Here is a 25,627-nt window from a genome sequence, read left to right on the forward strand (position 1 = left end):
GTGATTATTTGAAAATGGATTTCTTTGGTCCCATTTTTGTTTCAATTTATTAAGCTGAGTTAAAATATATCTCCTTGGAATTTTCTCTGATATCAATTAGGTATAAACATATGTCATTTGAACATTATATATTAGAACACACTTAACTTTTTATTATTTAAACTCATTGGGTAATGTTGGCTATTAGAATTGAGGTTATCCAATTTCTCAAATGTATTTGATTTCATGGCATTTAAGGATTGTGGTATATTCCATTCTGTCATCATTTTATAAATTTTCTTGCCACTGTGTATACAGATGAGTGTGGGGATAGAAATTTCTCCTCTAGAAGAAATTATGAATTACCATGGTAGGTCTAAATTGTTCACAGAAGAGTAACTTCACAGGTTTTTTACCTCTCTTAAAAGGTTATTTTCCAACTTTTTGAAGTTTATTTTTTACAGAGCATATGTAATGTTAAGAATGACAATTTGGCAGAATGGGAGAAAATTTTTACAAATGAAACCAACAAAGGCTTGATCTCCAGAATATATAAGCAGCTCATACAACTTAACAAGAAGAAAACAAACAACCCAATCCAAAAACGAGCAAAAGACCTAAACAAGCAATTCTCCAAGGAAGAAATACAAATGACAAATAGGCACATGAAAAAATGCTCAATATCACTAATTATCAGAGAAATACAAATCAAAACTACAATGAGGTATCACCTCACACCAGTCAGAATGGCCATCATTCAAAAGTCCACAAATGACAAATGCTGGAGAGGCTGTGGAGAAAAGGGAACCCTCCTACACTGCTGGTAGGAATGCAGTTTGGTGCAGCCACTGTGGAAAATAGTATGGAGATTCCTCAAAAGACTAGGAATAGACTTACCACATGACCCAGGAATCCCACTCCTGGGCATATATCCAGAAGGAACCCTACTTCAAAATGACACCTGCACCCCAGTGTTGATAGCAGCACTATTTACAATAGTCAAGACATGGAAACAGCCTAAATGTTCATCAACAGATGACTGGATAAAGAAGAGGTGGTATATTTATACAATGGAATACTATTCAACCATAAAAACCAACAACATAACGCCATTTGCAGCAACATGGATGTTCCTGGAGAATGTTATTCTAAGTGAAGTAAGCCAGAAAGAGAAAGAAAAATACCATATGAGATCTCTCATATGTGGAATCTAAAAAAAAAAAAAAAAAAACACACAAAGCATAAATACAAAACAGAAATAGACTCATAGACATAGAATACAAACTTGTGGTTGCCAAGGGGAAGGGACAGACTGGGATTTCAAAATGTAGAATAGGTAAGCAAGATTATACTGTATAGCACTGGGAAATATATACAAGACCTTGTAGTAGCTCACAGCGAAAAAAAATGTGACAATGAATATATGTATGTTCATGTATAACTGAAAAATTGTGCTCACTAAAATTTGACACAACATTGTAAAGTGACTATTACTCAATAAAAAAATGTTAAAAAAGAAAATGACAATTTGGGGGAATATATATTTTGCCTTAAGGACTTACATTAAATCAGAAAAGATTGTGTGTGTCTATAATGATTGCAGTTGAAATAATCAACAAACACAATAGGGAAAAGGTCAGTCCCTGCTGTGTTGTGTTCTACTATCTTACACTGTGCTGAATGGCTGAAGGATTCATAACAAGAGCTTTTTTAATAGCAAGCACACAAAAAGTATAGCTTTTCTCCCACGCCTTCAAGGAGATTATTGTCTGTTTTCTTTTATTATCATTTACATTTTCATGGATATTAAATTTATTAACTTAATATGCATTTGTTTAACCTATTCTGTATATATGAGGAATACTGTAAAATTACAATGTTTCTCTAGAAAATTAGGCTTGCATTGCTAATAAAATGTGATAGTTTTCGTCTTCTAAAGGATAATCTTTTTTTTTTAATTTTCTTTATTCATTAGCTATGTGTCCAGAGGTTTCATTTTTAAATTTATGATTTACCAGAATTCTTTACCTTAACTATTCTATGAGCTGGTGGTTCAAGACATCTCTCTTACACCTTTGTATAGAGGGGAAAAAAAGCAAAGCAAATTCTCTCCCTTTTAAAAGTAGAAGTAGGCCTTAGGTCTTTAATGTTTTCACTTATTTTAAACACTGATCCTATAAAACAAAGAAGATTTTGATGAACTTCAATAACATTGAACTGAATAAAATATTTTTACTAATCTCATGTAGAAATTAGCATTTTCTCCTACCATTGTTTTATAATTATTCTATTCCTTACCAGTCTTATTGTTAGGGCTACTAATATCTAAAATAGTATAATTTCTTAGCAAGAGTAATAATTCTCAAACATTATGAATAAATAAAATAAATGTTAAATTGAGAACCAATCTAAAACTAGAGAAGAATTATAACAAAACATGCAAGAAAAGGAAAACAAGAAATACTGAAAAACAGATCCATATGCTGCTTGATTCTTGAGATGACTCTCCCAATTTGCAAAAGGAAAAACTTAGAAATATCAAGAGTGTGCAAACCATGACCTTGACACCAGAAGAGCTGGATGTATACATTAGCTGAACATTTTAAAATCTGAAGTTCTATCATGTTTAAGTGTAAATTCAGAAGATGGTGCAAATACACATTGAATCATCAGAAAGAGTCTTTACAGTCAATAGAGAAATGCTGAGTCAATCACTGAAAGTGATTTCTTAGCCCTTTTCTCTTCCCATCTTTGGTTTGTTTTTGTTGGTATTAGGAAAAAAAGATTAAAATGAAATAAGAGAAAAAAGTTACGCAGCATTAAGCAAGGTAAGGAATTTGGGGAGGAAGAAATAAGCCATGTTCTTTTATTAATGGAACATACAGTGTGTAATTAGAAGTATAAACATTTTTAGGATATATAAATGGGACAGTCGTGAGGGTAGGTGTGATTGATAGAAATGAAAGCCACGGAATTAGACAAGCTGAAAATATTTCTCCACCACTATTGTTTAAAGAAACTTATTCCTCAATGAAAGTGTACTTAAGAATTTTCCTTAATGGACAATTTTGTAAATGTGCATTACTGTACTATGAAAGCTAAGCAATTTTAAAACTCTTCTGTTGAAATTGAAGAAGCAGGAGATTTGTAGTTTAAAAATGAGTACTTCATTGTGAAATTTCACCCTTTTTTGTCTTGATTTCAGAAAAGATTCCACGGAAAACAAGATTGTACAGAGTGAGAACTAAGGCTAAAGCTTCCAAAGTGAGTAACGAATCAAAAATCCTGCAAGGTATCATTAGGCTAAGGAAAAATTTAATGTATTGATTTGATGAATGCATTTACATGATGACTGACAAGTTAACATACTGGTTCCACTGACCAATATTTATGGGAAGGAGTTGGGGGAAAGGAGATTCTGGCAGCTTGTGCCTACCATTTGCGGACTGTCCAAAGCCAGCCTTCGAAGGGGAGTGGTGAAGGACTGCGGCTGCATTAGAAAACGTCCTCTGGACTGGCTCTCTGGGCTTGCTTTGAACTCTTGTTCATCATTATTTTATGTGGCAGCTTGTCTTTATGTTGGTGGGAGGGAAAAGAAAAACATGGGAGACTTGCCTTTAGGTTCTAAATCAAAGCCCTGCTCTGCTGATTGCTGGAGTGGCTTTTCAGAGGCAAGCAAGTGGGGGCGTTAAAATTCCTTATTTCTGTGGACTAGGAGCTGAGGGTTTTTTTTTTTTTTTTTTTAATTCTCAGTAGCAAAAAGCATTTTTCAATATATCTTACATTTACCTTGAAACATCCCCGGGTTTGGTTTGGTTTGGTTTGGTTTTTCAATTTGATTGGCATTTAGAGAAGATGAAGCAAGTTGGGAAAACACTTTAAAAGGGAAACTACAGAGAGGGTGTGAGGAGGTGTCTCTTGTCATAGGACTTCCGAACCAGAAGGAATCGGGCCATTGCCCCTAATACACTGTCTCGATAGTGACCCCAGGTCCAAAGACATCAGTTGCCTAAGACTCCTATTCAGAAAATCAGAGCTAGATTCTCCTCGAAGGATTCCCAGTCCACCCTCTTGAACACTGCCCTATGCTGCCTCTAGCGTTAGACCAAGAAACTATAGAGAGTTGGAGCAGCAGAAGGTGAATAATAGCTGGAGAGAGTGGGAGAAACTCCTAAGGAGGCAAAAAGTGAAATACCTAGGTCAGGATGCTTGAATATTTGCCTAGACAAAGAGGAGTAGCCTGCTCATCGTAGGCATTAAACGCACAGGACAGAAGCTACTGCTGAATACCTGTGACACTTATTTTCAACTTTGGAAGATCAGCCTAGGCAGGGAAGCGATTAGCCTTCTACTCTTCTATTCTTAGCCTTCTACTCTTATCCAAACGATTGTCTTTCCGTGAACATTGCGTAGGCTTGTTCTTTATAACATACTTCCTCACCTGTGTCTTAGATGTCTCTCTTAATCCTCTCTCCCCGCTGTAAACTCAAGCCATATTTAGATGGACAGGAAAAATCACTGGATTTCTTATTCTGGCGAAAGTCCAGAGTACGACTGCTCCCCAACACTCTCCAATTTAGGCATACTAGGAAGACCCTCAATGATCATTTATGGGAAGGAAGGGGTGTATTTTGTGGCCGCTGGTGGACAGCTAGAGAAAGTGGTGGAAAGCTGGGCAAGGGACCGCATCTGTGCCTGTGCCGAGCCGCAGAGCAAGAACAACCCGCACGCGTTCTCTGCTACCCTGCCCCGGCAACGGCTGGCACAATCACCAACCAAGAACAGGCTGGTGCCGCAGGTGGGCAAAAGCACCGCGGCCGGCCCGGAGGGCGGCGCGGAGGGTGGCGCTGGCAGCGTGAAAGGCGTCTTTGTGCAGGACTTAGGGGAGTGGGTGTGAGTGAAGGAGGCGCGAACGGAGCCGGACCTGGAGTCTGGGGTTCTGGGACACCACTACCAGCCACTCGGCGGACGTGCTGCACGGATCCGGGTTGTGCCGGCAGGGGGAGGTGTGGTGCTGGAGGGGTGGGGTGGAGGCCCTAGGTTTGGTTTTTGAGACAGGAGTGGAGAGAAAACAGGTTCGAGAAAGCTTGAGGGAATTGAGGAATTTGCCTCCTGTCCCCTCCCCTAGGTGTCACAGATATCGCTAGCTGGAAGGGCGCAGCCCCTCGCCAGGCGCTCACTCAGCAGTGGGGGAACCTGGAGAGTAGCCCCGAGGAGGAGCCTCCCTCCTGCCCCCGGTTACCGCTGCCCCCACCTGGGGGGGAGAGGCGGGCGCCGTGCTGCCCTCCCTCAGCGCCCCGGCCGCGTGGCTTGCGGCTTATTTTCCCAGCTGGCAAGCGTCGCGCTGCAGACAAGGGAATGCCTGTGGTGAGTTGTTTATTTTGTTGAAGTTTGCGGTGGGCCGGGGGGACGTGGGGGGCAAGCGGCAGGCAGCGGCCGGGACTGTTTTGTTTAGGTCTCCGTCCACCTGTGTGGTATAAATCTGCCAGCCTCGGGCGGTGGGGGGCCAGGGTGAGAAAACTCCAGCTCTCCAAAAGGCCTCTTTTGCCACTTGCAGACCTAGAACCACATTTGATTCTTCTCTCTTGGAATCGGCTAGATCCTAGCTAACACCATCTCCACGCCGCTGATCAGCGCTTCCTGCACCCGCAGCGAACTGGGCTGGCGCTCCAAAGAGGGTCAGCGCCCACGACCCGGGGACAGCTGGCTATTGAAGTTCCTCCTGGGTACTCTTACCCGTTCCTTGAGGACAAGGGGAGCTGAGGATTGATTTGATACTAGGGGCATAGTGGGAACTTGTTTTGGCTGCTTCTGCCATGAAGTCTGTTCAAGGGTGTTGGGTCTACCCGGTACTACAAACCGGGATCCAGGTTGGTCACAGTTTCCCAGACTTGAGGCTGTGGGGGGGAGGGGGGGTAACCGGTTGGCTCCCGAGGGAACCCAGAGGAACCCCCGAGGCGGATGGCAGCCACGGCCGCCGCTGCGTTTGCCTGTAAGAAAAGCCTAAATACATTAGCGAGCTGGTAAAGCTTTTAAGGCCTTCTCGGAGTGAGTGGCTGGCTAATGAGAGGTTAATTTTGTTTGGAAGGGAAGGCTGCGCTGGTTTCCTGAGATAAATGGACAGGAAGCGCATTACCTCCGCACGCTGGCAAGCGCTTTCCAAATGCTTTTTGCACCTGCTGCTTTGAGCGGTGCGAGGCGCGGCGGAGCCCGCGGGGATCGCGGGGGCCCGCTGTGTACGCTCGGGTGATGAGACCCACGCACGCCCCGGGCCCTCTCCTTCTGGGGGCGCAGTGCTCACCCCCGGCTCTGGGTCTCTTCTCTCACACCCAGGTCCTGCGTGTTCCGGAGCTCAGGGACCCCTTGATCCCGCCAAGCTCCCTCCAGGAGCGGAAGGGTTAAGAATGATGTAAGTACAACCCACGAGCTGCTTGCCGCTGGGCTGTCAGACTCGGGGCTACCTCAGCCCCTGCTTTGCGTCCGCGGTGAGCTGGGGAACAGCCGGGGAGCCCTAGTTACTCTAGAATGGATTGCACAAATCACAACCCCGGGTCTGATTCCTGGCTCCGCTGCCCACTATGATCTGTTAGACAGAGACCGTCGTATTAGATTTCTGGAAATAGGGATTCTGTATATTAACAGGGGAACAGTTAAGACATCACATAAAGATTCAAGAGAAGAAACCGCATCTTGTTTAGAATCCATTAATGTTAACTGGCATGTGTTTTAATTCTGTCCATTTTGCACGTTCATACCATGGGATGCTTTGCTGTATCCTCTAACTATACTGTTCTGGTCTCATCTTTCCTTCCTAAAAACAAAGAAGAAGGAAGAGGAATACAAGTGGCAAGAAACGGTGGATTTGTGAGTTGTGAATGCTATCACTTCACAGTTATCTTCTGGTTAAAATATAAAATCTTGTATAAGTCATCAATACTATGTTTGTGTTCTAGCTCCCTCCCCAGGATTCTTCTTTGTAGAGTCTTAAAATCCTCCTTAACTTGCTACATACAAGCTGGGAGAGTGGGTGCGCTGTAAGTGACCATTCACCTTGCTCTGGCTTTCCAAGCGGATTCAGGATCTTGTAGTAGTCCGAATTTACCGGGCAAGTGTGTCAACTGACCTAATGTCTTGAAAATAGAAACTACCTTGTGGTTTAATTGTGAAAATTAACATTTTCCTCTAGCCAGCTGAACGGTTATGCAGCAATAAAAAGTGAATTGTTAAGTTATAAATCTTGTTTGTCAAATTTTACAACAGAGGAGCAATAAAGTACCTTAGAAGAAATGAAGTTTTTCTTCTAAAGAACAGTTCCATTTCAAGACATTAGGATTTGCAGTGACTCGAGGGTGCCCTCTGTTGATAAAATCTAGAGCGCCCCTGTACTTAAGGAACAGGATGTAGGAGGGAGAAGAGGAAAGGAGGAAAACTAATAGAAAATCAGGAGCGAAGACTCAAACTAAACTGAATTTGATCCTTAATTCTTGGTTATGTGTTTTAAAGTGTGTTCAATAAAGTGGGGTGTGTCTTTCATAGGGGTGGAATTAAATCCTGGAAAAAGAAACATCTTACTGTTTGTCTTTGTTAGCAAAATCCTGTGAAAGATAGTGTTCACATTTGATTACTTTTAAAAGACAGTTACCAGTATTTCATTAACTTTATTTCATTGATTATATGTAGTATTTGCAAGAGAGTAAATTTTTGGTCTATCAGTATTTACTTTGCAATATTACCTAAAAATCATATAACTCCCCCCAGAAGTCATTTCTCCAGGCAATTCTGAAGCTATTATTAAGCATATTATGGATATACACAAGGCTCGGATTATATCTTGGGCAGTGAAAGGTGTGTTTACCACTCGAGTCATCATAGTATGTAATAAGTAAGTAATGAAAACTTGCAGTAAAAATAGATAGGCATCCTTCATTGAGGACCTAGTATTTGTACAATTCAGAATGTCTATTGAGAAAGCCTGAATGATGGAAGGTTTGCCCTCAATTACCCTGGTCCATTGATTAGCACATTGTAACATGTGGAATATTAACGCTTCCGTGGTTGATAGGAAATTCCTAATTAGAGATTCTGCGTAATGTAGCAGGTAGAGTGGCAGACTGCGATTTGTATTTAAGTGAATTTAAAATGGCAGTCCTGAGCCGTTTGGAGAAGGGCAAAGGCAAGGCAGTATGAAGTGGCTCCCAGCCTTTTAGGCCATTCTTGAGATTAGATACCACTTCACACCTACTGATAACAAATTGGAACCTATCATCAGCCTCACAACATGCCTTCCTATATCTCCACTGGCAGCATGTTCTCTGGCAGACGATTGGCATTTCCCCTCATTATTGGATCCATACAATCGCAAAAGTAGCAACTGACCCGCCGTTGAATTAATCTGCTAATAGACTATGAAAATTTGTGGAAAAGCCACTGAACAACAACAAATCATGGCATAATTACTCTACACTGCATTAAAAACTCACTATCCTCATTAATCTAATTACACTGTAACCGAACACGTTGAAGTTCGCCCACTCTCAGACCTCTCCCTGCTTTCGGGAAGGGAAATGTCAAAGAAACAAGAACAACAGAGCCTCTCACAGCTGCCAGCGAATTCCGCCGGGAACTGGCAGGTACCTTCCCAGCCCATCCGATCTGTTCCGGACCGCGGGTCACATTCGGATTTCCTACGCGACTAGGTGCTAGCTTCACTTAACATCCGCAACAGGCTCGGGACGCGGTTCCGCGGATGTGATTGGCTGAGAAGGGACCTGCCACACCGCGCTAGGTAAAAGCGTCCGTTTCCTTCAAGGAGCCAGAGCCGGAGGAACAGAGTGGGGCATGATTTAAAAAAAAATTTTTTTTAATAAAAACCTTGGAGTGAAGTGGAACCTGATCACATTAACTCAAGGAGAGGTCAAAAACCCGTTCTTTTGTAACGACGGCAAGAGAGTTGGTGTCTTCGGTTTCTGTAGGTCGTCGCTGATGGAGGTGGAGGAGAGAAGGAGGGAGCGGGAGGGAGCGGGAGGGAGGCTGGGCCCGGGCGCAACAGACAGGACGCGCAGCCGGCGGACGCGGAACTCGAATTACACTGGGCTGGCTGGGGGCGGGAGGAAACGCGCGGAGCAGGCGCTTTGGACCCTAGCAGTGGCAGACTGGGCCGAGAGGACCGCCTAGTAGCCAATGGGGCGGGAGGGCGGGGCGAGCGTGGGGTGGGGACGGCGCGGATTGGCGGGTGTAGGGCGGGCGGGGCGGCAGAGCGGAGCTGAGATTGAGCGCGAGGGCCGACGCGCAGATATCCGGGCCCCGGGCGGCTGCTCGCTGGGGCTGGGTGCGCCTCCTGTTGGTCCACACCCGCGCTCCACGCCCGCTGAGCCCACGCTGGCCGGGGCCGGGACGCCGGCGCGCTTCAGGCGGGGCTCGGCACTCGCTCACCGTCTTTGTGTCTTCTTTCCTCCTCGCTCTGCCCCCGCCCGCTGCCGTCTCTGGCCGCCACGATGCCGTTGCGCCCGGTTGCCGCCGCCGCCGACTCGCTCCGCCCGCGGCGCGCTGCTCGCTGCGGCGGTGGCCGCGGCCCGTGTCCGACGCGGGCCTGAAGGAGGAAGAAGAGGAAGCGAGGCGCGTCCCCCGGCCCATGCCGCAGCCACGGCCCCGGACCTGCCACGGTGCCCGCGCCGCCGCCCTTGCCGGAGCCCACGAGACCTGCATGGACGGGCATGGGCTTGAGAGCAGCATCTTCCTGCGCCGCCGCCGCCGCCACCTCCTCCGCTACCGCCGGGGCTGAGCAGCGCCGCCGCCCCTGGCTCTGCCCGCCACCCCTGGCGCTGCTGTTGCTGCTGCTACTCAGCCTTGGGCTGCTCCACGCAGGTACGAGACGCACCCTCGAGGGGAGCCAGCCCTAGGGCCAAGTGCTTTGTTCCTCCACACCCCAGGTCCCGAAGGCGCTTGCTGGGGCGGAAGGGCGGCGGGAAAGGCCTCACCACCCCCTGACATGCACCTTAGCTGGGCTTGCGGCTCTGCTGCAGAAACAGTCGCCGACGGAGCGGCGCTCCAAGAGCGCAGGGGAGAGGCCTCGTCCCCTCCCGCCCTGCCTCCTGCCTTGCCCGCCTTCGGCTCGGACCGTTGATAAATCTCCCCTCCAACAGCCACTTATCAAAGATGTAGCGGGCGGGGGCTGCGCGCCGCAGACAAATGTTCCGGATGCTTTATTGCACTCTGCTTTGGTGTTTACTGAAAGTCAGGCTGGGATCAGGTTTCCGCCGCAGCCGCCGACTCCTCGGAGGGGAGGCAAGGAGCCTTCTGCTGCTTCTCAAAGTTGGGAGGGGCGGCGAGGCGAAAAATCGCACCAAATGGAAAGATTTTCACCACAGTTTGAAAACGTAGGGGTTAATCCCAAAGTAACTTAAACTTCTTTAAACTGGAATTTCTTTTGTATTTGCGAGAGCTGCTTTTAACTCAGCTTTCAACCTTTTTGGGAAAACTCGTACTTTGTGACTGGCCGCGTGTTTTTGGGTCCCAGGAGAGGTTGACAGATCTCATGCTTCCTTCTGGAGGTCGGCGCTTCGCCTGTGGAAGCAGCTGTGAGAAATCTGTTCTTAGCAAAGTACGCCTTCCTCGCTCATCTTAGCGAAGATGAGCCTTTTAGTATGTGATACTTTTCTTTTTTAAATGGTTTCATTGGCACAGTATGTCAATTTTATCTCAGTAAAGCTGGAGGAAAAAAAATCCAGGACGCTCTTTACAAACAAGTATCTTCTCGGAGTGTGTCTAGACAAATAACTTTTTAAAATATCAAGTTGATAGATAATTTATCTTTTAGTTTGAGAACAACTAGAGCATTAGATAAGTTTTCCTTCGAGATCTTTTTGTCCTATCTTTGTAGGACAGCAATCTGGAGAATCCTGGGCTTTAATGCCACCCAATTGTACAGAGTAATTTTTATTTATTTATTAAGTCATACTAGGGGTGTTAAAAATCCGGGAGGTCTTTTAAGTAATGGAGAAAAAATGTGTCATTTGAGGAGACGACTTAATTTACTTTGTGTAACTTTGCATTGTGATGTAACAGCTGCATTTTAACACTGTCTCTTGGGGAATCCTAGACTGAAGTCTTAATAAAGTGTGTAAATACCAAGTTTTACAATGATTAAGGCTGTAAGTTAGTAACTTTAGAACCTTAGGAAATAATACGAATCTGCTTACAGTTACATGGAAAATTTTTCATGATGTGTCAGAATAATCTGTTCAGGAGTGTTTTGTGTGAAAAATCACTGTCCATAATGTCAGAGTGTAGGTTTCTTGAAACGGAAATTGAAGTAGTAGGCAGGACTGTGTCCCTCTTGACTGCTTCGATATTGTTTCCCTTAGTTGCCATAGGGTCCTATAAACAAGATTGGAATGTGGTCCTTGAAGATATCTTTGCTGGGCCCATGAAAGGCCTAAGAAGTTGGTTTAAAGGTTTAGAAAATTAAGGTGCCTCAGTTCACGAACTTGGAATATGAAACTCCTCTCAGTATCCTAATGTGCCCGCACTAAAGCCTCTGTTAGAATTTTCCCAGAGTTGCTGTGGTGAGTGATATCTGTGGACAACTTGTTGGAATGGAGCGATTAATCTGGTTATAGAAAAGAGGTCTCCTTTTGAGAGATTTCTTTGCAGAGCAGTGCTATTGAAATGCTGGGGTTGTTTCTGCTCAGAGCAGGGAGCCTAGCTGAGTACTCTTTGCAGATGGGCTACCATATGTTTTATGCCTGGATCCATATAATTTGCCTCATCACCCCATATGGCTCATTTTGTTCACTTCAGCATATCTCATTTCTTTTATCATAAACTGGTGATTGCACTGCAGATTCACATGTGCCATCCTGGCACTGAGAAAACTGTCTTGAATGGTGAGGTTTTTATGTCTGAATCATTAATAAAAACTCTAGACCCACAAATCCTTTAGTAAATTTCACTTACTGGAATGAAAATACTGTCACACCATTCATAGATGATTTGATTTGAAAAATAGATCTGTAGCTGCAGATTTTGAATTCTGCCCTTGAGAAATAAAGAGTACTTTTACTTTTTTTTTTTCCCCCTGTAAGCAAACTTATGCACTTCCTGAATGGAGATCCAATATGGGAGTTCCTTGCTTACTCATACACTTCATGGCCTTCTTGGCTACATCCTTGCGATTGTTTCTGCTCAGCCATTGTCTTGGCATTTTGACAGGCTTACTTTACCGCTTATAACAGTCAGAGTGTGCATTGTCATTATAAATTCATGAAGCCTGGATATTTCTGGGTGTATACTGCAAATTAGTCATTATACAGGAGCCTGTGGTGGAGCTGAAACTGCTGACCCGAATGCACTGTCTCTAGTGAGTCCTCCTCCCTCCTGTCATCTCTATTCAGAAAGGCTGTTAGAAACCTCGTCCAGAACAAAGGAACCCAAGGACTTCTGTTTTCTGTGAGATTTCTCAAATGAATCGGCACCTACCTGCTATGCATGGAGGCGAGGGGGGGGGGGGACGGGAGGAAAGGAACAAAAAAAGAAGCTGGGAATCTAAATCCTGCTTTTCTCTTCGTTTCTAAACAGTTGCATCTGTGTTTCCATGCTGGTTTTACTTTTGATATTTTATAACCATTTGAAATAATTATAAGTGAGTGCATGCTCGCATAGATTTTATAGACCATAAAAAGAACAGATCGTCACTGCAAGTTTAGCGGAAAGTTCTTGTGCTATCATTTGTATGTAGTCTAAGAGCTGTTCATTACTGAGTGATCTTGGTCCAGTTTATTTTCTTGCTTTCTGCTTATTGTGAATCTGATTTCAAAAGAAAAAAGAAATGACACAGTAGTTACTGATCTTTTTTTAAGCTATCAAGTATTGTCTTGAGAATCAGGAATTTAGTGGAGATGTGACATGCGGAGGAAGGAAAACAGGATTTGAGGGAAGGCACCATGCCCTGAGCTTCATACTAGCTGTTTTTATAATCCAGCCAGGATTTTCCTATCTGTAAAATGGCTTTAATGCCTCTTAGGGTTCTTGGTTGATTGGGGTTTTGTTTACATTTTTGCTTTTTGGAGTGAAAATAGTTGAAAAATGATCTGATCTACTTTGGAGAGAGGAATTCTATAAATATTGGAGCTGCTTTTGTCAACTTTGCAATGAGCTAATAGAAAAGAGGCCAAACATATAAAGATGTGTTTGTGATTTTTTTAAATTGTGATTTAGTGATAGCTATAAATCCATAGCAACAAAATATTAAAATATTTTAATCTTCTTTTTCACTTGTGTTAAGTCAAATACCTAATCTTGACTGAATTTTTTTTCTCTTTTTGGTCTTTGAAATTTAAAAAAGGTGGGGGAAGCATCTTGAGAGGTTGTCACCTCCTACCCTTTTCTTCCAGCTGATGCCAGAAACAGATTACAGGCTGTTTCATTCAGATTTAAAAGCAGTTTACTACTGAAAAGATTAAAATATCTTCCTAAGATGATTATTAGTGTTAGTTTTAGTCTTGATCCGATGAAGTCTTAAATCTTGATATTATCCTGAAGTTTTGTTATGCCCCAATCTTGAATAATTATATACTTAATAATACTCTACTGACTGATTTTTTTCCCCTGCCTACAATAAATATTTTATGCCTAGAAAAGATCACAGAGTTTTTACTTTAGAAAAACCTACTCATTTCTCAGATGAAGAACTTAAGATTTGAAGAGTCTAAGTCTCCTCCATAGCTTAGAGACCTAGAGAGAATGTGCAGGTAACACAAATACGTGTTACAGTTCATTTCTATAAAGTCTTAGATGGGTGATAAAGAAAAGTATTTTTCTTCTCAGTAATTCTGGTGTTCCTACTTTATGGAATATGGTATTAAATTGATTGTTGCACACCACTGACCTAGTATGTTCTACTATGCAGTTCGTTCTGCTTTTTATGCTTTGAACGGTTTTATAAATTTTTATATGAGAAGCTAGGGCCAAAACATTATTTGAAAATTGACTTTTTAAATAGTAGGGCAGTAATACATGATTTTTCATTACTTCCTTTTAGCTTTGCTTAAATTATAAAGTTTATATGAATTGCTGATTTAAGGGAAAAAGTAGTTTATATATCCTCTAAGAATTCTATGTCCTGTAGTCCTCTGGTTCTGGAAAAAAAAAACAAAAAACATAGTTGGCGGACTCACCTGTCACTGTTGTGTACTTTTTGATGCAGTGTACTTCTACTGATAAACTGTGTGGGAGCTGGAATCCTAGGGTGATGGACGTTGCAGGATAAGTGACTAACTTGGTCAAATCAATCACTTTATTTTTTCAAGAGAACATTTACACTTTGTAGAAACCAGGAGATTTAAGTGTTAGTTTATTTGCAATTTGTTGATAAACATCCCTCAAGAAATGCAGAATAATTTAGTATTTGGATTTTTTTTCTCTTGTTATTCTTTCCCTATAGCTGTACTAGGATTGGATAAAGGGGTTTTAACTAACCGTGTTATAATTTAGGGGTTTCACTTCCCTGAGGTACACAGAGTTTATTCGTGGTTTTGTGCATAGACAGTGCTTTCCAAAGCAAATTACTTATGTAGTTTTCAAAAATCAAAACAAAGTTCACATCTTTGACTTGGCCTTAGACCAAACTAATCTTTCTCAAAATCTATAAGCAATAACAAAGCTGATCAAATATTTCATTTATCATTCCCTTGTAATTTAAATTTAATTTAATTTAAGAACACTGGGCTCAACTCCTGTTTACTCACAATGGCCCATGCTTTAAAGTTTAAAGTTAACTAGCTGCATGCAGTTTTTCTCCCAGTGGCATATTTTGTGAGAGGCCCGGAAGCACAATACAGCCCTATTTCTGAAGGCCTTCTTAAAATAGGAGTCCATGAAATAGAACAAACAGTTCCCAGAGGAGAATGTCATTTTCTCATGTAGCTCAGGGAGTTGTGAAGCGTTTAAAAAATGTTTGGTCTTATCTTCTTTCCCACAGGTGACTGCCAACAGCCGGCCCAATGTCGAATCCAGAAATGTACCACAGACTTTGTGTCCCTGACTTCACACCTGAACTCTGCCATTGATGGCTTTGACTCTGAGTTCTGCAAGGCTCTGCGTGCCTATGCTGGCTGCACCCAGCGAACTTCAAAAGCCTGCCGTGGTAACCTAGTCTACCATTCTGCCGTGTTGGGTATCAGTGACCTCATGAGCCAGAGGAACTGTTCCAAGGACGGACCTACATCCTCTACCAACCCTGAAGTGACCCATGACCCTTGTAACTATCACAGCCATGCAGGAGCCAGAGAACACAGGGTTGGGGACCAGAACCTTCCCAGTTACCTTTTTTGTGGCTTGTTCGGAGATCCTCACCTTAGAACTTTCAAGGATCACTTCCAGACATGCAAAGTGGAAGGGGCCTGGCCACTCATAGATAATAATTATCTTTCGGTTCAAGTGACGAATGTGCCGGTGGTCCCCGGATCCAGTGCTACTGCTACAAATAAGGCAAGCATACTTTTTTGTTTCTCTTTCTTACTGCTTTCAGATATTTGATTCTTAGACTTTTGAAGTGTGATACAAAAGACCTAGTTTAAAAGGAACTTGTCTTGGTCTCCTTGGCACACAATTAGCAGGATGGATGGAAGATTAAATGAAAATTACTTGGTAAGAAATTTCTCGCTGGAATTCTAGGGCTTATGTAAAATGTGGGTCTGAATTTAAATAGGCAATGATATGAAAAATAAAAAGTAAACAGTGAAGTTGGGTTCTCTAGGGAAAGGCAGGCCTGTTTAATGAAAAAAATAAGTTCTTTTGGGGGGAGGGTATAGCTCAAGTGGTAGAGCGCTTGCTTAGCATGCATGAGGTCCTGGGTTCAATCCCCAGTACCTCCTCTAAAAATAAACCTGGTTACCTCCTGCCCATCAAAATAAAATAATTAAATAATACAGTAATAAATTAAGAAAAACATAAAGCTATTTTTTTTAATTTTTTTAAAGTTTTTTTTTTTTCCAGTGATGTGTGAGTGCAGATGTGTGTATCTCTTGAAGAAATCCATGTTGAGATTTATCAGGTGACTGAAATGGATGTTCTGAATAAAGAACACTGTGAAGCCTGAGGTGGTAACCCATCAGAAAATTTTATTGGAAACTTGGAAGCTATAGTAAAATGTAATGGCTATAAATTAGCTTCCCCATTGGCAAACCCACAGGGGTGTTTTAGTTCCTAACCTTGTGACCAAGGAAGTTAAGAACTGGATATTACAGAGTAAGGATGTATAACCCCACATAATCTCAGGATAACCACTGAAGTCAGAAGCTGAGGGGGAAACTGACAAAATGAAGTTAAGCTTACCCTTCCTAGCTGCCAGTGTCTGATTTGTTGGTTGATTGTTTTAAAGAAACTAATACTGCATAAGAGATCCCCTCAGCCACCTTGAAGGCACCAATGTTTAGGAGCGATGACTGGGTTTCCAGTTGCCAGTCTGTGCTAATTCAGGCCTTAGTAAATAAATAAAGGGGTCAAAAGGGGTTGTCTACTAAAATAGTGTTCCAGGTAACCAGCTCCTTCCCTGTCTCCCCCAAACACAAAATCATACATACCGATTATCTCATCTTGTTTAATTTCCTTTGTTTATTTTATCTATTCATCAGTTGGTTTGGACTGAAGTATAATTGACAGGGAAAAAGCTTCTGTAATACTTGTTCTTTTGATTCCAGAACACCCTCCCTTGCCTCCAAACATACGTAGCATAGTTTTTAAATGAATTTAAATGATTTTACTTGGCATTTTGTGGCAGGAATTTTATAACACTCCCAGACACACCTTGGAGACACCCCGGGTATGTCACAAACCTAAGATTAGAAATCATTGCTCTGAACCAAGAAGACTATTACATCGCTCTAGACCTCTTAGGGGAACTCAAAACTGTTTACATTTCAGCTCCCAAAAAGCCCGATCTTGCCTTTCCAAATCTTGTATCTCAAACTTTTCCTCCTCTGGTTTTTATAAGTATGCAAATAATTTTTCCTATCTGTATATTGAAATATGTATATGCTGTAAGTTATAATATGAAACTATACAATTACGAAGTTACAAGACAAGCTATGGCCAAAAATCCGTCATTATTGAGGAATCGTAGGGCATAAGACCTGGGAATAGTCATTGTAAAGACATAACACTGAAAATTCAAGAAAGCAGTTGCATTGGAAATGGACAAAATCATCGTCAATTATGCAAATAATTGAGGGCTTGCAGGGTAACCTTCGAATAATACTTTTGATGTTAAGTGCTGTGTGCTTGGGAAAATACAGTTGACCCTTGAACAACATGGGTTTGAACTGCACTGGTCCACTTATGTAGATTTTTTTCAACAGTAAGTATGACAGTACTACACAATCCTTGGTTGGTTGAATCCTTGGACACAGAATCCTGGATGTGGACGGCCAACTATAAAGTTACATGTGAATTTTGAACTGCACAGGGGTCTTTGCCCCTAATCCCCACTGTTGTTCAAAGGTCAACTGTATTGTGTTTCTTTTCACAAGCCCAAAGTTTTATTCTCCATGCCTTCTATCAAATCACATGGCACTTCTTTGTTATTCAACCTTTCAGATTTCTATTTTTTTTTTCTGATTGTATTGAAAATATTTGGGGACAACTGGTTACCTTCTGAGTACTAATATATAGATGGAATAACTGACAGTGAAGTAGTTTAGATCGTTCTGTTTCAGGGGTGGTTGAACCTATCATAGTTTTTAGCAAATAAAAGGTACAGATTTGTTTTCCTCTCTCACTTCGGTAAGGATCAAAGGTTTCACCCGTTCCAGAAAGGAAAGGGGGAAAGCCATCTTCTAACATAAATTCAGGCAGACGATGAGAATGCTTGGTCTTTAATTGCACTGTTGGAAAGTATTTCCCCACATCTGGTGACCATGCTGTTCAGCAACAAATTACTCTATGGCTTCATGACCTCTAGTAGTTGTTTTTTTCCGTCTTCTTTTTCGTAACTCTCTCCAAAGCCCCCAGAAGCATCTGGAAGGTTACTGTTGAAGGCCTGTCTCCATGTTGGTATGGCTTGTGCTGATTAAACCAAACAAAGGCCTAAAATTTTGCAGTGCAGTTTCCTTTTACCTACCCAGGGCCAAAGTAAGACCTTTAAAAAAAAATTCCAAGCAATTAAAAAATGATGGCAATAAAAATAAAAACAATATGAGACCAAAAAAAGTACATATGAAGTAAGTTCCAAAAAAGATCTAATTTTTTTCCTTGCTGTCTACTGCAATGCTTTAAAAAAAAAAATCTTTCAGAAGAATTTTTTATTATGAGTTACAGCTTTACTGAGACCTTAACGTATATAGGTAAGCCAGGAAAACACATTGCAGATAGTGTGTCATCCTTGTTGTGGTCAAGAATCTTTAATAGCCTATATGCTCGGTGTCAGTAGATTTAAAGACTGACCAATGCTACCATACTGTTAGAGGCTGGCCAGTTGTGATACTGTAATTGTTGTGTATAAGGATCCATTCATTTCCACCCTGAACTAAAGACTAGACTCAGGTGTTTTGCTTTTTCATCCCCACGCCCCGTCTGCTGCCTGAGGGGTACTGCAGGGGTTCCTGGCACACCCACACCCCTCACCTGAGATCCACGTCAGCTCTGGGCCACCCTCCGCACCTTTGTGAGGGGCGGCTTCAGGCCTGCAGAGAGATGAGAGGGACAGGCTCAACTGGCAGACTTGGCTGCATGGGAAGAAAAGCAGTTTTTGTTTTGGGCGAAGGAGGTAGTCCACATAATCTAGACTCTGGGGGATACATGGCAGTAGCTCTCCTGGGCCTCACACAGATCAGTAAACCAGATCATCAGATCATCTGTGCAGATGCTGGACTTCTGTACCTTCCGTTCCACATTCTCTGCCAGCCTCTCAGTCTCAGCTCCTGTTTCCTTCATTCTGTGTATCTGTGTATCTCTCTTTGTGGATTTAATAAGGGATTGTATGTGCCATGATTACAGAAGGTGGTTTTGGAATAAATTATTTTATAAATGTATTCCTAGTAGCATTTATTAAAATCATCAGTTTCTCAGGGGCATTGAAAAGGATCCCTTTTCTAAAAAAGAAAAAAGAGGACACTGTGAACTCAGCTACAAAACAGAAACAGACTCACAGACATAATAAACAATCTTATGGTTACCAGGGAAAGGGGGTGGGAAGGGATAAATTTGGAAGTTTGAGATTTGCAAATGTTAACCACTATATATAAAAATAGATTTAAAAAAAAATTCTTCTGTATAGCACAGGGAACTGTATTAAATATCTTGTAGTAACCGATAATAAAAAAGAATATGAAAACGAATATATGTATATGCATGGCTGGGACATTATGCTGTACACTGGAGATTGAAACATTGTAACTGACTACACTTAAATTTTAAAAATCCCTTTTCTAAAAAAATTTCAAGAATGCATTTATTACCTAAACAATAGCAATATTTTTAGAAATTACTTTTTGCAAGTAATTTGGATACATTTGCTTTATTTTTTCTTTTGTTTTAATGTCCTTTCCCATCACTTGAGCTTTCTTAGCCTATTCTCTAACCTTATTAAAACAAAATTACAAGTAAAAAGGAGGATTGAGATGACAGCAAGTCCTTTTATGTAGATGTTCTGCTACAGATTTTTCTGTGCTTCTTCCTTTAGTGAGAAAAGATGGCTTACCTTCAGGCAGTTTGATTTGGGGAAAAAGGTGTATTCTTCGTGCTTGACCAAGCCCTGTGACTGTTGGCCAGGTGACCACTCTCTGAGGTACCTTGTGTACTGTGGTGCCACTCAGCTGTGGGCCACCAGCTCCTGATAATCCCCTGGGCAGAAGCACTTGGCCTGTCCGTAGCATGGGAAGAGACCCTGCCCATCAAGTATCTGTATTTTCAGAAGTCCATAATTATTTCTAATTTTCAAACTCTAGCTACTTTTTGGGAAATGTCCAGAAAACTTCCACTGGTTGTTGATAGTAGAGATACAGAAAGACTTTGTTGGTTTGGCTCATTCTTGCTTGCTGTCTTCTTCAAACTGTGTAACCCAAGGTGTTCCCTTGGGATAAAACACTCTTCAGTTGTAAGGTCCTAGAGCATGATTTGGGCCCTCTCCTCATTTCTGATGTGTCTTATCATGTACTGTTGTTTGACAGCAGTATGTGGGCATGTAAACCAGTTTTCTGGGTCATTCTCTGTTGGTTACAAAATCAGAGCCAGAGGTGCCTGCATTGCAAAGGCTCTCAACTATGGTTTTTAAGCATATCTCTGCATCAAGATTTGGAAATCTGTCCTCTCTTGACCCTAGGCCTAGTACATTTTTCTGTAGCCAAGTTTTTGTAACCGGTTACCTTTTTAGTATGTTGATGGAGACAATGTACACTCCACAGTGGTGATTGTTCTTATTTTCGTGAACTGATATGCCTCATTCTCCCATCTGCTGGATTATCTTTTGACTACATGGTCACTGTTCTTGCATGCAGCATCATTGCAGGGGGGGCATATGGCATTTTCTTTGAGAATATAGAGCCCTTTTCTTCTGGAGAGCACCAAATGTCTGGCAGAGACATTGTAACTAATCCTTAAAATCTGAGATTGCTCTTTATTTTATTGTGAATATCTGTTATTCAGGTAATTCTTGCCATCCCTTTAAGATTTTCTCTTTGTCATGGTCCTCCTTGTTTTGCAGAAATGCTTAAAAAAAAAGACCAATTGAGGCATATAGCGGAACAGATGGGAAAGAAGCTTGCAGTTGTATCTCCCTGCTCAGTATACTATACTCATTTCTCTGATCAAATGTATGATAGTTTGGTTCTGCATTTGAAATACCAAGAATTTAGGGCCTATTGTGTATGGGAGATGCAGAGGTGAATGTAATCTCTGCCTCAGTCTAAAACACATAACTAAAATTTGCAGCTGTTGGTGGAGAATTGTTGGGTTTATGTGACAAAACAGCTATTTTCAAGGTTTCTTTCAGAACATTGGTGGTCCACATTCATGAACTGGTTTCAAGTGCTGCTACTCAACAAATTGTCTCGGGTGTTAGGAAGGAACAGGAGAGTGACCCAGAGAGATGGGCTGCTGGACCTAGGGCATAACCCACCCCACTGGTCACTGTCATGGGTCAGTGTTTCTACCCCTAGGATTTGGCACAGTCTCCCTTTCCACCTCCCATAAGTGGCTCCTCACCTCCCCCTAGGTTTTCTCAGTCCTATATAATCTAGCAGAGTCTAGAACCCTGGCTGCAACTTCTGAAAGATTTTTGATCTTTGCTTTAATATTAAAAAGCTTTCTAAGGAATTTGACTATCAGAGTCGCCAGTTCTTAGTTAAATTCATTTTTCAGGGTCCCATCTCATCTTTAAAACTCACAAAAGCGTGTCTTAGATATCTTTATCCTCCCTGCACTTATTTACTATAGAAACAATTTTGAAACTATTTAAAGAATAGTTTTTAGAAGAGCAGAAATCAGCTGTTTCCTGCATAGCTCTTGTTTGTACTGAATTATAAAATCTTAGGCCCAGGAACTAGTCAAGTTTGCTTCATATAGGTTTGGCAGATTGTCTGGAGGTAAAAGGATTTTCAAGCATACGTGAGGAAAGGAAGCAGAAAAAAGAGGAGAAATTACTAGCTCCATAGACAGAAGTGGGCCTACCTTGGTTATTCTTGATGCTGTACTTCCCAAGCAAGGAACACCTTTAAATTGTCCATGCACATTCAGATACCCTGAGTAATGGGTCTTTTACCGTCTTTCTAGTCTCTGGAATGAAGAAACATAGATGTTAGTGGAAACCATCTAAAAATGTGTAAAATTTTTGTCAGTGTATCTTCCAGTTTTATATTTTGAATCTTCCTTACTGTGCCACTGCCTCTGTCCCAGAGGTGGTTTGGAAAGAGCGAGGGGAGCTTCAGAATCTCCCATTTGTAAGTGCAATTCACCCAGCTCCTGCCTGAGCCAGGCAGGATTCCGTGTGGGTGCTGTGGGCCTCTGCGACTTTAAAACAGGTAACACACTCCATAGCTTAAACCAGAGGCACGAGGCCAAGTCTGATACACAGCTGAGAGTTAGAACTTGTTTTTCTGTCACTTTTCCAAATATCTCTGTCTACCCTGTTAAATTTTCTTTTGAGTCAACATTTTGAGAGGAAGGGGCAAGGAGGAAACATTGGATGGTTGGTACCCTTTTTTTGTTGGCTTCAATTAATGCTAACCAAACAGTTTCTGCCTGTGCGGAATGTGGCATGTAAGAGTTACCTACAGTGTTGAACAATGAGAATGCTACCTTTCCCATTTTGTCTTTGTTTGTTTTGACTGCCATAGAACTCGCTTTTCCACTGTCGTGAATTGTGTTCTTGTGGGTGGGGTAACTTCAGGACTTCTTAAACCGCTCAGCTTGTCAGTAAGTGATAACTGACAAGAACAGCAACACACACCTAAGATACAGAACTTAACCAGTGAAAACAGTGCTGCTGAGTCTAGAAAGAACTTCAGGTGGAACGGTCTGTGGAGAGAGGAGTTCCGTATGACCCAGTGAGTTGGTTATTTTAAGACTTGGAGCCCACAGAACCTTTGTCTACGTCTAGTGGGGTTCTTTCAGTGTTGGAAAGTAGGATGTATTCCTGTGTATAGAACTGATGTGACAGCATTTAAACACTGACTTCCCATCTCCTCTGCATGTGCTCCTGAAATGGGGGTCAGGGTTAATCTTGCCATTTAAAGGTGGGTCTACGTCCACACACTTGCACACACATGCACTGGTGTGGTGTCCACGCCTTCCTCTCTCCCTGCTTCGGGAAGGTGAAGACAGAGGGAGACTGTTCTGTAGCTTTCTGGTTAACTGGCTTCTTGAAATGTATGGTCACTGCCTCTAACCACCTAGTTCCTGAGTGGGCTTTCCTTTCCTTTTTTTTTTTTTAAATAGCCCTGAGAACCTGAAATTGAACCTAGAAGTGACAGAAAAGGAGTATATCATGAAGGCCTTCAAGCCCTTTTGCTTTTTGAATCAACTCCCAAAACTGAAAAAATGATCAAAGAGGCTGTGATTTCCTAATCCCCATGGGTTTGGGAAACAGCTGTGCTGAACCAAGGCCCAGAGCCTTTGCCCAAGGTCCTGCCACCCCCATGAGGAGGGAGATCCCTGAAAGCAAGACCAGCTAGGGCAGATTCCTGCCCCTGGAGTTACTGCCTTGGGCCCTGGCTCTCACCTTTCAGAATATTTTTAGCCTCTGGTCTAAAGCACAGTGGCAGCCTAGGCCTGTAATACTGTCCACACATGCCTGACTTCACGTCAGAAGCATAGTGAGTTCTACATTTGCTGGCCTTCTCATAATGTGAAGTCTGGATGCAACAAACAAATAAGAAGTCCCCTGTGGAGTTCTCCGAATGCTAAGACTGTGAAGACCAGAGGCCTTTCCTCCCCAAACTCAGCGCTGCAATAGCTCTGGTCTTTACAAGGAAACTGGCCGATTTCCCTGCCTCTGAGCCTATTTATACTCCAGCGTTCCTTGTTTTAAGTGTGCAGAAATTGCTCTTTGGAAGTTGACTTCTTTCTTTCTTTCTTTCTTCCTTTCTTCCTTTCTTCCTTTCTTCCTTCCTTCCTTCCTTCCTTCCTTCCTTCCTTTCTTCCTTTCTTTCCTTTCTTTCCTTTTTCTTTCCTTTCTTTCTTTCTTTCTTTCCTTTCTTTCTTTCCTTTTTTTGCCTGTCCCTTTTATGTGCCATCCCTGGGCCTGCTTCTCTGTCTCTCTCTCTCTCTCACATGCTCTTTCCAACCACTGAGCTTAATGTTTCTCCCCTTCTCCCCTGGACCACCCTGGCAGCCTCAACTGTGGGTGTCCTTCCCCTCTGGTTTGGTTTCTTCTTTCTCCATCTGCTGCCAAGAACCCCTCCAGCAGCCAAGGCAGCCCTTGTTCCTGCATGCATTACCTAGGGCAACACTGAGGAATAAAGAAGTCTGATCCATTCCATTTCTCTAGAATCCTGTAAGTGCTCCTAGACCAAGAGCTCTATAGAAAGAGACTCGTCAGGGTAGAGAAACCTATTTTGTTACCTCTTTAGAAGGGAAAACGTTCTTATAGTCTCATTCAAGCCCTAAAAGGATTCTAGAGTGATTTTTTTCCCCTACCACACTTCTTTTAAACACATGTACTCCTGTCTTCCTGTTAGTCTCTTGTCCTAGTCCAATGAAGTTATTTAAGAAAAAATACACTTTTGTAGGTCTTAAGTTCAGACTTCCTATAGGTAGATAGCTGACATATAGGCTGATAGTGGTGGTAAAATGACATCCAGTTTATTAAGTTCACACCTTTCTAGTGGATTTTTTTCTTAGTTTTTCAGGAAAAGTGTCAATAGCACCAATTACTAACCAACCCAACATTTTTTTCCCTTAAATATGGTACATACCGTCTCCTACGTTTTATATGAAGTTGTCCAAACAGGAAGTTTTTCTAGCTGAATATGCTCTTATTTCCTGCTCTTGTTTCAAGATAGAGAGGTCCAGAGTTCTCCGTCCCGAGATACACATGCCTGATTTCTCTGCCAGGCAGGGACGCGGGCGAGGGGTGGGTAACCAGGGCAAACACTGGAAGAGGTGCCTTCAAAGGCCTCTACTTCCTCTCCGTGCTTCAGGGTTCCCTTGGCTCTGACTTCTCCACGTTTAGAAAGATCGGCCCTCAGAAGTAAAGATTAGGTGTTTCAGAGCTGGAGATAGAGCACGCATGTTTTTCCTTTGAAGCATGTGGTCTTGTTGGAATGGTTTCTTTTTTGCTTAGCCTCGCGGTTGGCTTGTAGGGGCTGCCCCTGAGCTGGGTCAGAGCAGAGGGGCCACGGGCACAGGTCCACTTCCTCTCCCACAGTCGCCTGTTGTCATGGCCTGTAATTGCACCCAGAGGATCTGAGGAAGTAGCTGTATCAGCTAATTATATGAAATAAAATTCATTTTATATTCCTTTAACACAAGCAGAATTTTAACCAGGTACATATCAAAGTTGTGTTTTCCTGTGTTCCAAACTGATTTCTCTGACTATTTCAGTTCAGTTTGCTGGCCCATCTTAATCCAGGAGGTGGGAGTCCCTTGATCTAAAAGTCCAGTTGTGGTATTTGAGGATTCTGGGAAGGTCCTGCACTTGTTTTGCAGTGCAAAATGGCCTGATTAAACACCGATAAATGTTTCTTCCAAAATACAATAAGCACAAAGAGTTAAGTGCACAGCCTGTGGGGAATTCTGCTGTTTGAAAACCTCTGCGCAGCACTTTGCAGGGCTGGCTGAGCCTGAGGAAGCTCTGTCTGTACATTGGCAAGGCAGTGAGTGCCTGGCTCTCCTTTTTGTTGGCTACCTCGTTTTTTTTGTTGATTTTTTTTTTCTTTTTCCTGGTAGAAAGGAGAGGCAGGTGCCTCTAAATATTGGTATTTCACAGCAGACCTTAACTCCTCATTGCCTTTCACATGTAGAAAGGTTGATTTGTAGCTGCTATCTTTTTCTTCCTAAGAGACCCTGTGGGTGGTAAAGATCTCAGGGAGTGAGGCATTAAAAATGAATGAGGAGACTGGAGTGGGTTGTCTGAGATGGGGGGTTGGGAGGGGCTGGGTAGGGGAGGTTTAACAAAAGGCATTGATGTTTTAAATGCACAGAAATGCCGTCCATCAAT

The 25,627-nt window shown here is 42.5% G+C and overlaps 1 protein-coding gene across 9 annotated transcripts in view; it reads left to right on the plus strand.

Annotated features, from left to right (window-relative positions):
- Positions 1-25,627, plus strand: part of RGMB (repulsive guidance molecule BMP co-receptor b) — a 242,867-nt gene that overhangs the window by 210,687 nt on the left and 6,553 nt on the right. For 4 of the 9 annotated variants that reach the window (XM_064482699.1, XM_064482695.1, XM_064482688.1 and 1 more), the window contains 6 exons: positions 3,185-3,243; positions 5,108-5,346; positions 5,537-5,849; positions 6,313-6,388; positions 9,575-9,843; positions 14,957-15,465. In XM_064482699.1, coding sequence (XP_064338769.1) covers positions 6,384-6,388; positions 9,575-9,843; positions 14,957-15,465 — 783 coding nt within the window. In that variant the 5' untranslated portion in view covers positions 3,185-3,243; positions 5,108-5,346; positions 5,537-5,849; positions 6,313-6,383. Of the gene's footprint in view, positions 1-3,184; positions 3,244-4,876; positions 4,986-5,107; positions 5,347-5,536; positions 5,850-6,312; positions 6,389-6,717; positions 6,844-9,574; positions 9,844-14,956; positions 15,466-25,627 lie in introns of those variants that run through there. The other 5 variants (XM_064482705.1, XM_031448695.2, XM_031448694.2 and 2 more) reach the window with 5 other exon arrangements.

Source organism: Camelus dromedarius, chromosome 3, assembly GCF_036321535.1.
Source record: "Camelus dromedarius isolate mCamDro1 chromosome 3, mCamDro1.pat, whole genome shotgun sequence".
Lineage (NCBI taxonomy): Eukaryota > Metazoa > Chordata > Mammalia > Artiodactyla > Camelidae > Camelus > Camelus dromedarius.